Raw genomic sequence first — 15,811 nt, 5'->3', positions numbered from 1 at the left:
CAAGGATATTCTTATTTTTTTATGTGCCTGACCAAAGCCTGCTAACCTTTCTGGGCTTGTCTCGATTTCCCTCTTCCTTCATCCTATCTTCCCCCAAATTCTGCAGTTCACACCAATCTATTGATCTCCTGGCCTGTCACAATGCTTCTTATGTACATTTTATATTTCAGCTCTTTCTTATCACATCCCTTTGGCAAATTTTGCCGCAAGAATAGACTCTGAAATTCCTTCTGCACACAGACCCCAAGAATACTGCTGCTATAGGAGCAGCAGAGTCTGGGCTCTTTCTCCGGTGGGCCTCGGTCTTAGAGGGTTACCCGCATGAGAGCAGCCCTCTGTCCTCCCGGGGGGATGGAGGAGCAGACTCACCGAGCAGCTGGTTGGCAGAAGAGGTGGTAAGGTTAAACTGCTGCTCCAGGTACTTCCCCAAGAAGGCAGCGAAGCCAGCCACCACTGCAATCTCCATGCAGGCGGCCAGGATGATGCAGGTGAACACAGGGTTCGAGAGCAGGTGCTTGGTGACCTTCGGGATCACTGCAGGGAGACAGAAGCAGAGGGTTACACGCTGCACTTCCAGGCCTCCTGCCCCCAGAGTCCCTTCTTGACACGCTTTTGCCCATCTCAGCAACCAGCGTCGGGAGTCACCCAGTTGCTCAGGCTGAAACCTCGAACCTGTAAGTCACCCACAAAGTGTGGAAACTCTGGCTTCAAAATATATGCTTGTATTCTGCCAATTAAACAGAGAACTACTGTAACAGGAAAGCCTATATTGTGCCTTTTCATAGTTTACTGGAAATACCAAACAATTTTATAAGCAATGACAAATTATTTCCACCCTCCCCCAAAAAAGTTTGGGGTTTGTTTCTCAAAGGAAAGAAATATAATTATATATTATAAATTGCATTATAATAATGTTATATCAGTATATCTAAGCATATAAATCCATAAGTCTGAGATAAATATTTATAACTCTATATGTGTGTTAAGAAAATATACTTAATCTTAACAGGTTTCAAGAAAAAAACTGGAATTCTAGTGCTTATATATATATATACATACATGTGCTGAATCAAACCCCACCTCTTCTTACCAAGTCTATGGCCACCTCCCTGGCAAAAGCTTCCATGAGTTCTCACATGGGGGACTCCCAGAGAGACCCACCTGAGGTCTTGGTTTCACTCTTCATCTGACATAATCATTCCCTACATGGTAGCCAGGGGGATCGACTCAAATCACTCTCCTGTTCAGAACTCCTCGATAGCCCGATAGCCCGGGTCTGCCCCTTAGCAATCTGATGACACTTCCTGCCACGCCCCTTTCCCTCTAGTCCAGTCATGCTCACTCTTGCCTCACGCAGGTCCTCCCCACCTAAGGCTTTGCGCTGGGGGCTCCTCCTTCCTCTCCTGGGATGCTCTGCCCCCAGATCTTTCCTGCATCTCTTCCCTCGTCCTCAGATGGGGTCTTTTCTCATCATCCAGTCCCACCTTGAAGAAGTTGCCCAACCAGCCTGGTGCCCCGGGCTCGGGCGAGAACTGAGGGTGGGCAGAAGCACTTCGTGGCTTGTGGACCATATTAAGTACCACCAGAGCTGGAAAACAGCTCTTGTTGAGGTCATACATTTTGATCATATTTTTTTATACTCTCTTTTTCTTGAAGTACGTGGTTTCATAAACCACTTAAGGTTCCCCGCTTACACTGGTGCTTTAAAAAATGTGAGATTTTTTTTTTTTTAAATCCTTTGAACACAATCAACGACACATCTTGGCAGTAGGCAAAGGGGTTCTGCGGGTACAGGAACCAGGACAACCCTATCGCTTCAATATTTACACTATTATTACTTTTTACCATTTAACTTATTTTAATGTTTCTTCACAAATGGTGAAAAATACTAAAGTACAGACAAGGAATAATCATGATGTTGTGGCCAACATTATAAATACAGAATTATAAATTTAAAACATTTTCTGGTTTAAAAAATAAATCTGGTAGTCAGTGCAGCTCTGTGGGGTCTCTGCATTCCTGACAGTGCTCGCCTTTATCCATTCTTCCAGGTCCTCTGCACCTGCCTCTTCTTCCTCCCATCTGTTCCATCAAAGGTCCAGGGGGCCCACCAGGGCCACCCCATCTTCCTCCACCAGAGCCACCTTGGTCCACGCCCCAGCCACCACGGAAGCCCCCTCTGTCTCCACCACGGCCACCTCTGAACATCCCACCAGGAACACCGCAGTCCATGAGGCCGCCTCTGCCATGGTCACCGCCCGGGGGTGGAAAGGGTGGTGGAAGGAAGCCTTCAGGCTTTGGGGCCTTACACTGGTTGCATTCTGTTCTCTAGGCGAAGTTCTGGTTTCCACACCTCGGACTGGGGCGCTGCCAGTCTCCAGCTCGGTGCTGGACGTTTCCTCCTCCGGGGCCCTCTTGGGGGAAGCCAGCTCTGTCTCCTCTATGGCCTCTCATGTGACCCATGGGGTCCCCAGGACCTCCTGGGCCCCCGGGACCTCCACAAAGTGGTGGTGGCATCCCTCTGCCCTCACGGGGAAGCATACCACCCCACATGCTGTTCATCGGAGGCTTCTTCCGAGCAAGAGAAACCTTAAGTTTGCTCCCTTGAAACTCTTTCCCATCAAACCACTCCACGGCAGCCTTGGCAGTTGGTGGGTCTTCATAGGACACTGTAGCATCACCTTTGGGCTTTCCTGTTTCCTTGTCCAAGGAGATATGGATCATGGGTTGTCCGGTTCTCTTGTTCATCTTAATGACTCCACACTGCTTAAAGAAGTCTGCCAGGTCATCTAGAGTCACATTGTCATTTAAGCCTTGCACATAGATTGCACTGTTGTCAGAGTCTTCATCTGGATCTACAGGTGGGCCTAGATCAAGATCTGGTCCTTCATCCATGGGTCCACCAGGCTTACTGAAGCCACCTCGCTCTCCAGCGCTGCCCATTCCACCGCATCCTCCTCCCCGCCCACCTCCGCTCATGCCTCCATGATCAAATCCCCCTCTTCCCTTGCCCCGGTTATCAGGGCCACTCATGCTCTGGTTCTCTCCCGGCCTGGAAAATCCTCTAGACTCCTGCCCATACACACCCATGCTACTGGGGTGGTCCTGTCGGAATGAACTCCACTGCCCATGGCCGCTGCTCTGTTGGCTGTACTGACTTGGAGCCTGGCTGTAGGATCCAGTTTTGGGGGGATAACTAGTGGGCAGCTGCTGCCCACAGCTACTCTGCTGTCCATAGCTGCTCGGCTGCCCATAGGTGTTCGGCTGCCCAGAGGTGTTCTGCTGAGAGTAACTGCTCTGATCATAACTAGTCGGCTGTGTAGAGGAGTAGCTGGTAGGAGGATAAGATGGTGGTGCGGTGACTGGCTGCATGGGGTAGCTCCCAGGTACCTGGGGATAACTGTAGTTACTCTGTCCATATCCTAGGCTGGGCTGGTTGTAACCCCCTGTGCTAGATTGAGGCTGACTAGTCTCGGTGGGTTTGTTACCATCCTGCGGTCTTGCAGGTGCGGTGGCTGCCCATAGGCTGGGCAAGCAGGCTGAGCTGCATAGGAGGTCTGGGTGGTAGTGACCATAGCAGTGGTGGTACCGTAAGCACCAGTGCTGTCCCCCCGGACAGGCTGACTGTACGCCTGGGGGGCAGCTGGAGTAGGATAACCAGCGGGAGGCTGTCCATAAGAAGTTGCATAGGCGGTCTGCCCATAGGTCACAGTGGTCTGAGCCTGGGTATAGCTGACATCAGTGGGCTGTCCATAGGTGCCATAACTTTGCTGCCCATATGCCTGGGTGGTCTCTGCGTATCCTTGAGTGGGCTGGGCAGGGTGTACACTGTAGCCCTGCTGGGCTGCCGCTTGGCTGTAGGTACTGTAATCCATGGATGCCATTTTCTCTCCTTCTCATTCCTTACACCGTCGTTTTAATGTGTACTTACAATAAATCAACTGAAATGTAACTGATACAACAAATGTGTGGTTTTATGGCTCTCACGGTTTAAAATGATGCCAGGTTAAAACAAGTAGATTAAAGTAATTTAAAGAGAAGTCTTATGTAAATAATGGTACAGGTGGTAAGCAGATAAGGCAAAAAGTGATGTGCCAGGGACTACAGTCAGGGGAAGTCTGTTCCGCTGTAATCATGATGATATGGAATATTTGGCATGGGGTCTACTTTCCACCTGTGTAAACAGAAAAGATAAAACTGAGTCCCAGATGGAGCAATATTATTCTAAGTCTAGGAAAAACTAGTAGGTACCCATGGTCATACAAAATAAACAGGTGAGCAGGGAGTCTAATGCTGCATTCCAAGGTGATGAATTAGCCAGCTGTCTGAAAGAAGAGAGCTAATTACACAGGCTCAATCTCATCTCCTAGGAGATGAAACCTCTAAATGGCCCAGCTAATTAGAATAAAATAATAATAGGGGATACGTAAGTTTTTAATAATGGTAACAGACAAGCTCAATAAATCAAAATGGCAGAACAATGGGTCAGCAAATGGCAGATACACACAGCTCAAAATTTATCATTTCTGTGAAAGATACCAAGTTTCAAAAATGAAAACCTAAAGAGAGGGACTTAAAGATCCTCTGACATAATAAAAGGAACTCAGTTATGGGAATGAACTGAGTCAGAGGACAAGAAGCTCAGAATCACTGTGGGCTGATCAACCTAATCCTGCATCCCAACTAAGAAACAACCAGAGGTGGTGGCCTCTGCTTTTCTGTCATAGTTTCTCACAAAATTTACTAAAACCTTAGGAAGGCAACTCTTGGATGATATAACCATGTGTAAGCAACACACACACAAGTCACACAAAAACCCAGAAACCTTAAATCCATGGTATTCACTCATTTATACCTGTCTTTTTTTTTTTTTTTTTTTTGCAAACACACTGGCCTTTACATGTGTTTTGTTTATTAATTAATTATTTTTGCAGGGTTTTAAGCATTTAAGATCTGACTTTTTTAGAAATCAGTTCGAATAAATGGCTAAAAGTGGTTACGCTTAAAAATCTGTTTAAATGTTGAGAAACTTTCCTTCGTTAAATACACATTATTTTTTAAGAATCGTACAAATATTTAGAGGCCTGTTGAATGTGTAATGTTTAAAAACGTGGACTGCTAAATACGGAAGATGAATACATTGGGTGTAAACAGGGGGTAATGAGGTTTCTGTCTTTAAACACAAAAGCCTGTTGGATGTTAAGACTCCATCATCCTAAATCGCTGCTAATGAGTGAAGGCTGATTTGCTATGGTGTGTGGCACATTGTGACGGCGTAATGTTCCTGTGGTAAGGGACTGGCTGATTGTCTCACTCCACACTGTAGAGAAACAGGTATGGGTCACATCAGGCGACCACAGTGCCTCCTGGTAATGAGTGACTGTCAAACCCCCAGCTGTTTATGTTTTGGCAGATAAAAACACTGTGGCTCGATCATTGTGCTCTTTTGGAATTAAGATATCTGAACTCTGGAAACACTGCCAACAATCAATAGGCAGGTTGGGGGCATTCCAGGAAAACGATCGTCTGCCATACTTTCATTGTAGGCTTCATTTCCTTTGTTAGGGTGCAGACCATTCAGACGGGGGCCTTAGAAAGAAGCAGGACAGCCACGCTTGCTCACAAATAAAACTGCATCCTCCAAATAGGAACTTTGTTCTCTGGCTCAGAAATGGCGCCAAAGAGGATTTAAGTTTGATCACATTACTTGGGTCCTGGTATCTCCTTGTCCTTGATCATGGCCATCTCGATTTACTGGGGAGGAAGGGAGGGCACATCTCAACAAAGGCAACTCCAGTTAATGGAATGTTTTCATACTTCAGCAACCATTTTAATTATTCCAGAGATAATGCCACTTCAGTGGGGAAGATGCTTTGTTGAGATAGGAGAGCCTGCCTGCTTTTGTCTTAATATCTAATGACTAATTTTGTGTTGAATTAGATGTGAAAATCATTAGGTTTGAGGATCATCTGACCGAAGGCCCAGAGAAGCCTCAGTAGACCTTATTTGCATGAAGAACATTCTTTTCTTTCCTCTATCAGGCCGATTCACTGCCAGAAATGACAGATTCCTCTTGCGTTCGGCTCTATTTTGCTCCCAGGTTCTTCCCTTCCATCCTAGGCTTTATTTGCAATGACTTGCAGCACTCTCAAAAGATTCCTTTTCAAAGGTTCAGCCTACCCACCAAAGCCCCAATTTGAAAAGGGGTATTAATTAGCTTGAACCTCAGGCTATCCCAGTATTTCAAGCTTTTTCATTCGAATGGGTTCTTAAACCCATAAAATTCTAACCTTCCACGGAGGCAGCAGCTAATGAGGTGGCCCAGACAAACAGAAGCTGATGAACCAAGGCCACACCAGGCCACCGAACACCCATGGTCCCCTTTAGCCAATGACTTCCCACCCACTGATGTAGCCTCCGAAGCTGGAAGCTGGGGAAGGAGGTGGGCTGGCCTGCACCATGCGGCCTCACCAGCTGGGGAAGACTTCACTGCTCATTGGGAGCCCGGTGCTGTCACCAGCAGGCTGGCACAAAGTGCCAAACAGCAGCGGGGGAGAGTTTTTCAGGGAAAACAGGTTTTCCACTGCTGTCTTTGGAAGACCTTCCTGTAGGTTTGAGATTTCTTGAAAATGTGTAGGTCCTCCAGGAGGGAGAAAGGCAGGTTTGGAGAAGGTGTGAGGACTGATGGGGACAGAGCATTACCTGGGTGGGTGCCTAGTACCGTTCTGACCACTAACACATCAAATCACATAATCCTCACAACAAACCCGTGATCTTGGGGCTATGTACAGCCTCCGTTTACAGGTAAGGAAACCGAGGCAGAGTGGTCCCACGGTTAGGGAAGCGTGGCACCAACTCAAACCGTGGCACCTGCTGCCTCAGAACATGCTCAGAGCCAGGGTGTTATTCTGGTTCGGGTTTTCAGAAGCTCTGCTCTTGGTCAGAGGATGGAGCATGCAGAGACCACTCCTGGTAATTGAAGGAGTAGCTTAATGCTTAGAAAGAATACAAAAATTCCCACTGGAGCTGGGGAAAATGACTCACAGGTTTAGTACTTGTTTTTTTGGAGGAGGAGAAGTAGGACAGGAAAGGAGGGAAATGAGAGAAAGAAAGGCTTGCAGAGCCCAAAGGGGAGGAGTCCTGTGCTGCAGAAAAGTGTGATTGAGCAAGGCTATATAAAATAAGGACCTGAATTCTAGCTTCAAGAGTAAGTAGGTCTGTGCCTGGAACATACCACTCCGTCCCATGGATTGTTGCAAAGATTAAATGAGACCCATGCCTGCAGAGCAGGTGACCCAGTGATTCTGACACACTTAATATAATAGAAGCACTTGTTGGCTACGTTAGGGAGCGAGCCCTCGAGCTGGGAGGACGTCAGACCTGCCGTAAGAATGCCTGTGTGCGAGCAGATATGGTGAGTAAGCAGAGCTGGGAGGAGACTGGGTAGGTGAGTGGAGCTCCTGGGAGCTGCTGCTGGAGTCACTGGCTTCCCAAGGTCAGAGATGACCTCCTGCAGAGGGCTGGACAGGTCAGGGGGTCGGGGGCACACGTCCTTGTTGCTCCCCCCCTTCCCGGGAACTGGAGGTGCCCTGGGAAGTGCTCACTGTGGGGCTCGTTGGTATTGCACTTGACTCTGAGATATTTCAGCCCTCAGGCTCTCTACTGAAATTGGCCTTGACCTTCTTTTTCTTTAATAACATTGCTGTCAATACACCACGGTTAATGCTCCCAAGACGGGGAGATGTAGCCAGTGTGTGCAACCACTTGGTAATTACGACGGCGACAGCCGATGTTTGCTGGGTAACCGTCGGCTTAGTGGATGGGCCCCGCGCTAAGGGTCCCGCATGTCACTCCCGCAGCTGTTACAACAGGGACAGTCTTACTGTCTCATTTCAGACATGAGGAAACCAAAGCTTCCTTGAACGGCTGCAAAAACCACGCTCCCAGAATGCAAAACCCAGGTCTGCCTGCACCTCGGGGCCCACTTCTAAATCTTCAGGTTTCTGGATGGGGACTTGAATCAACGCAGAAGTGTCTTTCTGAACGATAAGTCGTCACGAAGCGATTCCCAGTGCACAGGACCCAAGCGCGGAAGAGAGCAGAGAGGCGCAGGGAGCGGGACGGCGGGGAGATACACAGCAGCCTTCGGGTCACGACCGAAACCAGATGAAAGAGGAAGGAAGCAGTAACAAAGACGTGGAAAAACATCACCACAGAGGCATGAGATGAGAGCCAAGGCAGGGTGAATCCTAGGAAACATGATGTCTCCTGGTGCGGCACGAATGTCTGGCAGCCACCAGGCTGGTCCCCCCGTACGGGGTGCAGCCTGTCATCACGGCACCTACGTGTCCCCGGACACCCTCGCCTGGGTCTTCCTGTGTCTCCCATGCGAAGAGCCACCTGCACGCAGACATGTGGGCACGGTGCCCAGTGCAAGCAGATGCTTCATCAGTGCAAGAGGGATTAAAGAATTCAATAAACAAACAAACTGCAGTCCCTAAAGGTAACTGTCACAATCTCTTAAGAAACCTTAACTGTGGAGACAGGGACCAGCTTGTGATCGCACCATGGGCCACGTTCCACAGGCTCGTGGGCCACGATGGAAGTGGGAATAATTAGCAAATATGGTCATTTCCATCGCTGATTCTGGAGGTATCTACATCGTTCCCTTGGATAGCGGTGGGGAAAAGCCTGGGCGGGAGGGGAAGCCTGAGGTGCCGGAAGCTTCCGGAAGGGAGTGCCTACCGTGCACCGGCCCCAGCCTGGCCGCCTCGGGCTCCCTGCGACCTTGTTGCTGCAGGTATGACTGTCCCCCAGTCTCTGTTCTGGGCTGTCGAGGGGCCCAGGGGAGCTTCCTGGCACCCTCTCGTTGCCAGCTGTGAGACAAGTCTTTGGGAACAGGCTGAAGGTGACATGTCTCTCGTATGGAAAAGGTCATGGTTTGAGTGAACAAACCAGAAGCCATCAGCCCAGGAAACGAGCATTTACACTGAAAGCCAAGTGTCAGATGGGTGTGGATCAGCCAGGGAAACCCCGAGCCAGCCAGATCTATTGATTCTTTTTTAAAGTCCCCAGCTCCTTACAACACCGCCAAGAAGGCCCGAGAAAAAAAGAGTAGTGTGGGGTCCCATTAGCTGCTTTGAGCCCAAACACCCCCAGAAGCACAGCTAGCTCTTGCAGTTGGCCAAGACAGAGAAAGGAGCCCGGGAAGCAGCAAGCTCTCTTTCAGATCCAACTGTTGTGTCTTTCCATGCCAGAGGTAGCAGGCAGAAAAGGACTAAAGAAAGACAGCTCCTCATAAGCAGAATGCCACTTTTGTAACCTCATGCCAGCCCCTAGGAAACTTGTCTGGGAGCATGACGCGCCACCTCAGTGGTGGCAGGGCTGACTGTATTTAGCATTCACGAAAACTCTACCCGTAGGAGAATGCACTGCTGGAAAGACAAAAAGCAATGCTTAGAAAAGAAATGGTGAATTTCAGCACCCAAGCTGACACAAATGCCCTTCTCGAAGCCTAGACTCCCTAGTGCTGTCTCCTGGAGGGCTGGGTTTACAGACCTTCTCAGAGCCTTTAAGGTGCTAATGTCACTTACGGCCCTCCAAATGGGCCACATCACAGACTGTCCTAAGCTTATTTCGTGAGTGGGTCTCCTCTCCACATTTTATCTTATGGGCAACTGTTGCAGAAACAGCTTTGATGGAAACCCCCCGAAGGACTCCCACCCCCTCTCATATTTTCAACTAGGGGTTCACTTAGAATCGCCTCGGAACTTTAAAGACATCCAGGTGCCTGGACCACCTCCCTCTTCCCCACTAGACTCATGGAATCAGCATTTTCAGGGGTGTGACCCAAGTGGGTGTGTTTCAAGAAACCTCCTGGGTGATGTTGACTCAAAACCCTAGTTGGAAAACAATGACTCATAAAGTCCACACACTTTAGAAGAGCAATGCAAAAGCCCTCCGTAATTCATTCATAATTTTACCAAAGTCTTACTGGGTGACCTCAAGTGCCAGGAACTCTGTTGGGTGCAGGCATGGACACCAGCCAGCCTCTGCCACGAAATTTCCTAAATCCTGTTCCCCCAAACCAGACACCTCTCTCCCACCCACACCGTGGGCATTTCTGTCCCCTGCCTCTGGTCACACCTGCCCCCCAGCCCGGAAGCCCTTCTCCTCCCTCCATCCATGGGGATCCTGCTCATCCTTCCAGATGGGGCTGAAATGCTACATGCTTCAAGAACCTGTCTTCAAGGCCTCCCTGTGGACTCAGTACATCCCTCTGAACCTCCTGTGATCCTCACCACCTTCTATCCTGCATTCTAGCAACAATTCCTAAATGCCCGAAGAGTTCACATGAACAAGAAAGTTCTGGGATCACATGGAGTAAAACAATGCCAGCCAACTTTCCATAGAGCTGGCCTTCCAAGGGCTTTTAATACTCTAATATACCATACGGGTCTCCAAGAGGGTCACACAGTATAGAGACATTTCCTCAAGCTCATTTGGCTATGTGACCCTTCCTCCCTCCCCCCACTGATTTGTTTTTCCCTGAGCATCTCCAAGGACTCCTGTTCCAAGAACGCCCATAGGGAAACGCTGTCCTCTAGTTGTTTCTTTCCTTTGTTCATCCAAACAACACTCCTGGGGTATCCACGATGTGCCAGGCATTGGGCGAGGGGCCCTCCCCCGTGTCCCCAGGTGCTTTGCTGAAATCACTTGTGGTCTGGTCGCAGACATAATGCCCCAGCACGTCGTCCTCCAACGCTGGTAAGAACATGCCAGTGGCCAGACTGGTCCTGGGGACTAACACACATGAATCCCACGGCACGGCAGCATATGAACCCCACAGCCTGGCACGGGGTTCCAAGCATTTGGGAGGGCGGATGGTTTTAACGGGGAAAGAAGATTTTAACGGGGAATCCACACATGGGGAGAGCGCAGTTCTGAAGACAAATGGCGTGATAAAAAACACTCAGCCATCGAGCCTGCAGAACGAAGGCTCTCAGATCGCCAGGCTCCTCACGATAACCTGATGTTGAAAGGCACAGGCCCATCATTAAGGAAAATGTGGCAGAAATGGACTGCTAGCTGGCAGAGGATGGAGGAGGTCTGGCAGAGCTGTAGAAGCTAGAGGCATGAGCCAGGTTCCGAGAGGAACAACGGTGGGGATGAGTGTGCACCCTGGCCCAGACCCAAACACCTGCCAGGGGACTCACAGAGCCCAGAGTCACCAGTGCAACTCAGCCTGAGCAACTGGGCCAGCAGCCCCTCCCCTACACAGGCGGGTCACCTGGGGGCTAGCGGTGGCACTCAGCGTAGCTGGAGTTCCTGCTGACCCTGTGTCCACGGAATGGTCAGACCCAGGCCAAAACTCTGGGAGGGGGTTGGGGGTGAGGACAGCTTGAAGGAAAGCAGCAAACTGTGCTTGGCAGTGCACATCCAGTGATCTGCACATCCCTCCACCTGTCATACACATCCCGAGCACCTATGGACAAGAGCAGAAGTGCAAACAGAGGCAGTCCCTGCCCGAGTGAAGCGCACGGAGGGAGTCAGTGAATCATCACTCACATGATGGTAACATCATGACCGTGATACGGAGAGCAACACCTTGGGGGGGTGGGCAGAGAAATGTCCCTAGGGACATGATTGTGAGCTGATGCCTGCTGATGGGATCAGAATTCCAGCTGAGGGAACAGCAAGTGCAAAGTCCTGGGAGCGAGGGAGCCTGGGGAACCCAGGGGCTAGAAGGAAGCCGGGGAGGTGAGGCTGACGTGGAGGGCCAGGGTGGCAAGGTGTGAGAAGAGGCTGGAGGGGCAGAGTAGCACCACTGGGAGGCCCCGTGAAGGCTCCACCTCTGCCCCTTTAAGCAGGAGGCGGCCCCAGGATCAGATACGCTCTAACGCCATCATCATGTGCAAACAGACCGGCGGGGTGAGGGCAGACTGGAGTGCAGGAAATACCAGAGTGGGCTGGAGAGAGATTCAGGTGGTAAAATCCACATCACCCAGGGATGGATGGCATGAAGAGGGCAGGAGGGGAGGAGGGTGGACAGGGTAACCACCTGGGCAGATTTCACCTCCCCTGCAAGTGAAGGTCCTCTGAAACTGGGCACTGCGTTTCCTCCCATGGAAAGGGAGCAAGAGAAACAGAGAGAGGGGTTGTTTCTCCAACACAGGAAGGGTTTTGGTTCAGTCGGCCCCAGGCCGATTCCCCTTTTCCTCCTCAGTCAGTTCATTACCAGTCCAGTGAATCCGAGGGACACACGGTAGAGAGAGGACGGGATCCGGAGTCCAGAGAGCAGTGCCCCATCCCAGCTGCATCCTTCACGGCGGTGACAACCCAGAAATGCAGTTTAACCCCGAGCTCTGTGTTGAGTGGTTGGCATGGAGATGAGTACCACTCGCTCATCAGCTGGACTGTGGGGGCTCAGTGGGAGGTCCCCGCAAGGGCTTGGGAACTCGTCAACCATCCTCCACATGTTGCGGGTGGTTTTTAAGACTGAGCCTGAAGCCCCAACCAAGCCCCACCGGCTTGGCTCTGCCCTGCTATCACCCGATGCAGCTTTTTCTGGGACATGAAGAGGCCACTTGGCAGTCAGCGTGAAGTGCACAGAGACAAGAGTGCTCAGCTTTGACTGCTCTTCTCTTTTCAGTGATCAAAGGCAGGGCCCTCCCTGCAGATTTTAAACCTCTGGAACAGTTCCACTCATCCCAGCTAGAGAGCCCATCAGAGGGCCAGGACGTGCCAGCGCTTGCCGGGAGTGGGTTCCTCCCTCCCGTTTAGCCTGCAGCCTCGTCCAGAAGACCCACTGTTTTAGGGTACACCGATGCTGTTGCAAGCAGCAGCTGGAACTTACGTACACTCTGCTGAAGTCAGCGAGCACCTGCTGATCCCACTTTTCCTTTAAGAAAGTTCGTTTATGGCCCCAAGATGTAGCATAATGCTGTGGTGAAGAAAACAGGCTCTGGGGCCCTTGCCAGGGTCCAAACACCTTTCCTTTCAATCTCTAAGCCCCAGTTTACTTATCTGTAAAATGGTGTCAATACCTCATAGGGTTGGGGGGGTAGATTAAATACAACAGTGTGTGGAAAACAGGTTCGCTGCTAGCGTGTGTATGCGTACACACGTGTGCACGCTGGCAAGAAAATATTCATTTGTTCGCTCGTTTGTTCATTCAACCACCCCCCACCTACGTGCTGGCACCGTGCTGTGCAGTGGAAACAAAAAGATGCATGAAGGCTTTGTCCTCGGAGAACCCACAAGGTCTGGGCCGAGGCAGACAAGCTGAGAAGCCACCAGGTGGCGGGGTAACAGGTACTTTGCAGGGGCTGTGTAGATGACAGGGGAATGCAGCTAATCCAACACTGGGCACAGGGGGGCTGCAGGGAGGGACTCCTTGGAAGGGGGGACCGAGTCTAACCCAGAAGTGAACCCAGAGAGGAAGGGTGTCCCAGGCCGACAACGGAACAAAAAGGAGAGTGCCTGATGGGTTGAAGGAACCAAACAGAGCATGATGAGGAGGGTGCACAGAGTATGGCTACTGGAGCTCCCTGGACCCCAACCATCAAAGCCCGTCTAGGGCAGGTGACAGCAGAGACAATCTCCAAATAAAGCACAAACTATGGACGTGAGATTTAACATACTAGCTGGTGATAATACTGTATATTTGTCTATAACAGTCCCCCGAATTCCTTCCTTCCTCTGAGTCTAGACTTTTACAAACTGTTCTGCAAACTCTGAGTGTCTAGGTTCTGGAGGCCACATGGGTGCTGTCCTCCCCCGCACAGCGACGGCATGGAGAGGAGGAGAAGACACAGTGCTAGACACAGAGGAGAGATGAGAGGGGGTGGGGTGTGTCCTGAGACATGAATCAGCAAAATGCTTTGAAGAATAAGGTTGGCAAAGAGGGGTTTTAGAGCCAGGGCATAAAGAAAAAGCTATCTGGTGGCACAGCTAAGATGCACAAATGTGTCTTGGGTTTGCAGACTCCCACCCGGGAAGATACTGGAGTTTAACAAACCCAAGCATTTGTTTGCCGGCTGCCTGCTTTGTTAAACAGTTATGTGTCAGTCCCTACAAGATGGGGACTTCTGGGCCGTGCAAGAAGTAACGGCTTCTCTACACTTATAGAACACCACTCTGGGCTTTCTGTCTCTCTTCTTCTTCTAAGAGTTGCAAACCCAGTGATGGCCAACTTTGTTGGAAGGAGACCTTCAAACCCAGTGGCCCAGTGGGAGGGTGCTTGGGAAGTGCTTGGGAACTCGTTTTTGGGGACAGTGCCCTGAAAAGTAAGCCTCAAGTCCTAGATCACCAGAGCTTGGTTTCCTCATCTATAAACAGGAATAAGTAATAATGTTAACCAGACAGCATATGTGAAAGCCAAGGGGAACTAAGCAACACGGCCAAGGCTGCAAGATTAGGAAGTGGCTGAGCTGGGTCGGAACCGCCCCACTGCTCTCCCAGGAGGGGGGCAGACTGTCTCGGTGCCGGGAGGTGCAGGGAGGAGGATGGAACAGCTGCTCGGCACACGACACCAGCTCTTCTCAGGGCCCTCCCCCATCTGTGGAGCATGGCAGGGGACACGGACTGATGGCCAAAGAAGAAACCCATTTGCAAACTCAAATGAAACAGATGAGAAATTGAAACATATATATTTTTAGAGCAATGTTCCTCCACATACAACACTGCTCAGCTTATCTGTACCCATAAATGTACAGCGCACTGCCTCGAACCCACGGGGGCCTTCAAGGCTGCAAACCGGAGAAAGAGTTTGGGAGCACCCGGTGACACTGCATGGTGCTTTTGGTGGAAATGTCCATGTGGCAAAAACATGGTCTCATGTGGAAAAATGAAGGATGTAAACCACCATGCCCCGCCCCCCAATCCATGTGCTGGGGCATGTAAAATGTGTTTATTAGCATAATAGCTCACGTCACTGGATTCCGGCTCCTGGGGATTCTTCTAGACACATTGCCTTCCTTTCCTGCTGGGACATTCTTTAGGTCCATTAATAGACCTACTGCCTCTGGGAATTGTTAATTCTAATTAAAAATCATTAATTATTAGAAGTGGAGCCCATGTATGTACACAGGCCAAAAGTTACGGTCGTTACGGCCTATAGCGAGTCTCAGATCTGTCTACCCAAATGTGCACTTGTCAGCTCAGCCGCGGCACGTCCAACACTCACTCTGCCATTGCTCCAGTTCTGCCTGTTGGAGGCCCCCCGCCCCCCACGGCTACAGCACTAGCTCCAGATACAAGCTGCCTGGGTTACCACTGAGTCCCTAGAGCCTAGCAGGATCTCAGTACATGCTGAACAAAGGAGTTAACAAGCAACTGAATCCTCACCCAAGAATTCTGAAGATGTGACATCCCTCAGCCTCTGACCCAAGACGCGGGCTCCCCCCCGCCGCCGCCTGCCTCCAATACGTCCATAACCTCCCTTCCACGTTGGGCTGCCTCTGCCGGCTTGCTGGTCTGTCCCTACACTGGATGGTGAGTACTTTGATGGCACGATTACATCTTTTCATCTTCGCATCCTCAGAGATGAAAGATAAGAGATTACTGGTGCAGCTCTTGCAATCATCCTGGGACAAAGAAAGACCCAGAAAGGCTGCCGCTGCTCTGGTCCAGGGTGTCCCCCGCAAGGCCCACTTGGGCCAGCCCCATTTACTCCTGCAGATCTGGTTATGGGGACCCCCTGTGCGGCTGCCTATGCTTTAGGACAGCAGTAAGCATGGCCCTCTGCCTGGCTGTTTGGGGGTGTGTGGGGCGGGAGGGGGCTCTTCTATTAAGCACAGACTCCTGGGGG

General features: G+C 50.6%; 2 protein-coding genes across 4 annotated transcripts in view; both read right to left on the bottom strand.

Annotated features, from left to right (window-relative positions):
• SLCO3A1 (solute carrier organic anion transporter family member 3A1) overlaps positions 1-15,811 on the bottom strand; it is a 301,035-nt gene that overhangs the window by 49,902 nt on the left and 235,322 nt on the right. For all 3 annotated transcript variants that reach the window (XM_078078924.1, XM_078078922.1, XM_078078923.1), the window contains exon 5: positions 370-534. In XM_078078924.1, the coding sequence (XP_077935050.1) occupies positions 370-534 (165 nt within the window). The remainder of the gene's footprint in view (positions 1-369; positions 535-15,811) is intronic.
• On the bottom strand, positions 1,990-3,890 carry LOC118535697 (RNA-binding protein EWS-like). Its single transcript, XM_078078760.1, is given in 3 exon segments — positions 1,990-2,496; positions 2,620-3,341; positions 3,500-3,890. Coding segments are annotated over 3 exon segments (1,614 nt in total). The 5' UTR covers positions 3,885-3,890.

This window comes from Halichoerus grypus, chromosome 8 (genome assembly GCF_964656455.1).
Source record: "Halichoerus grypus chromosome 8, mHalGry1.hap1.1, whole genome shotgun sequence".
NCBI lineage: Eukaryota > Metazoa > Chordata > Mammalia > Carnivora > Phocidae > Halichoerus > Halichoerus grypus.
The sequence above is the reverse complement of the archived record's forward strand: the minus strand, read 5'-3'. Positions and strand labels throughout refer to the sequence as shown.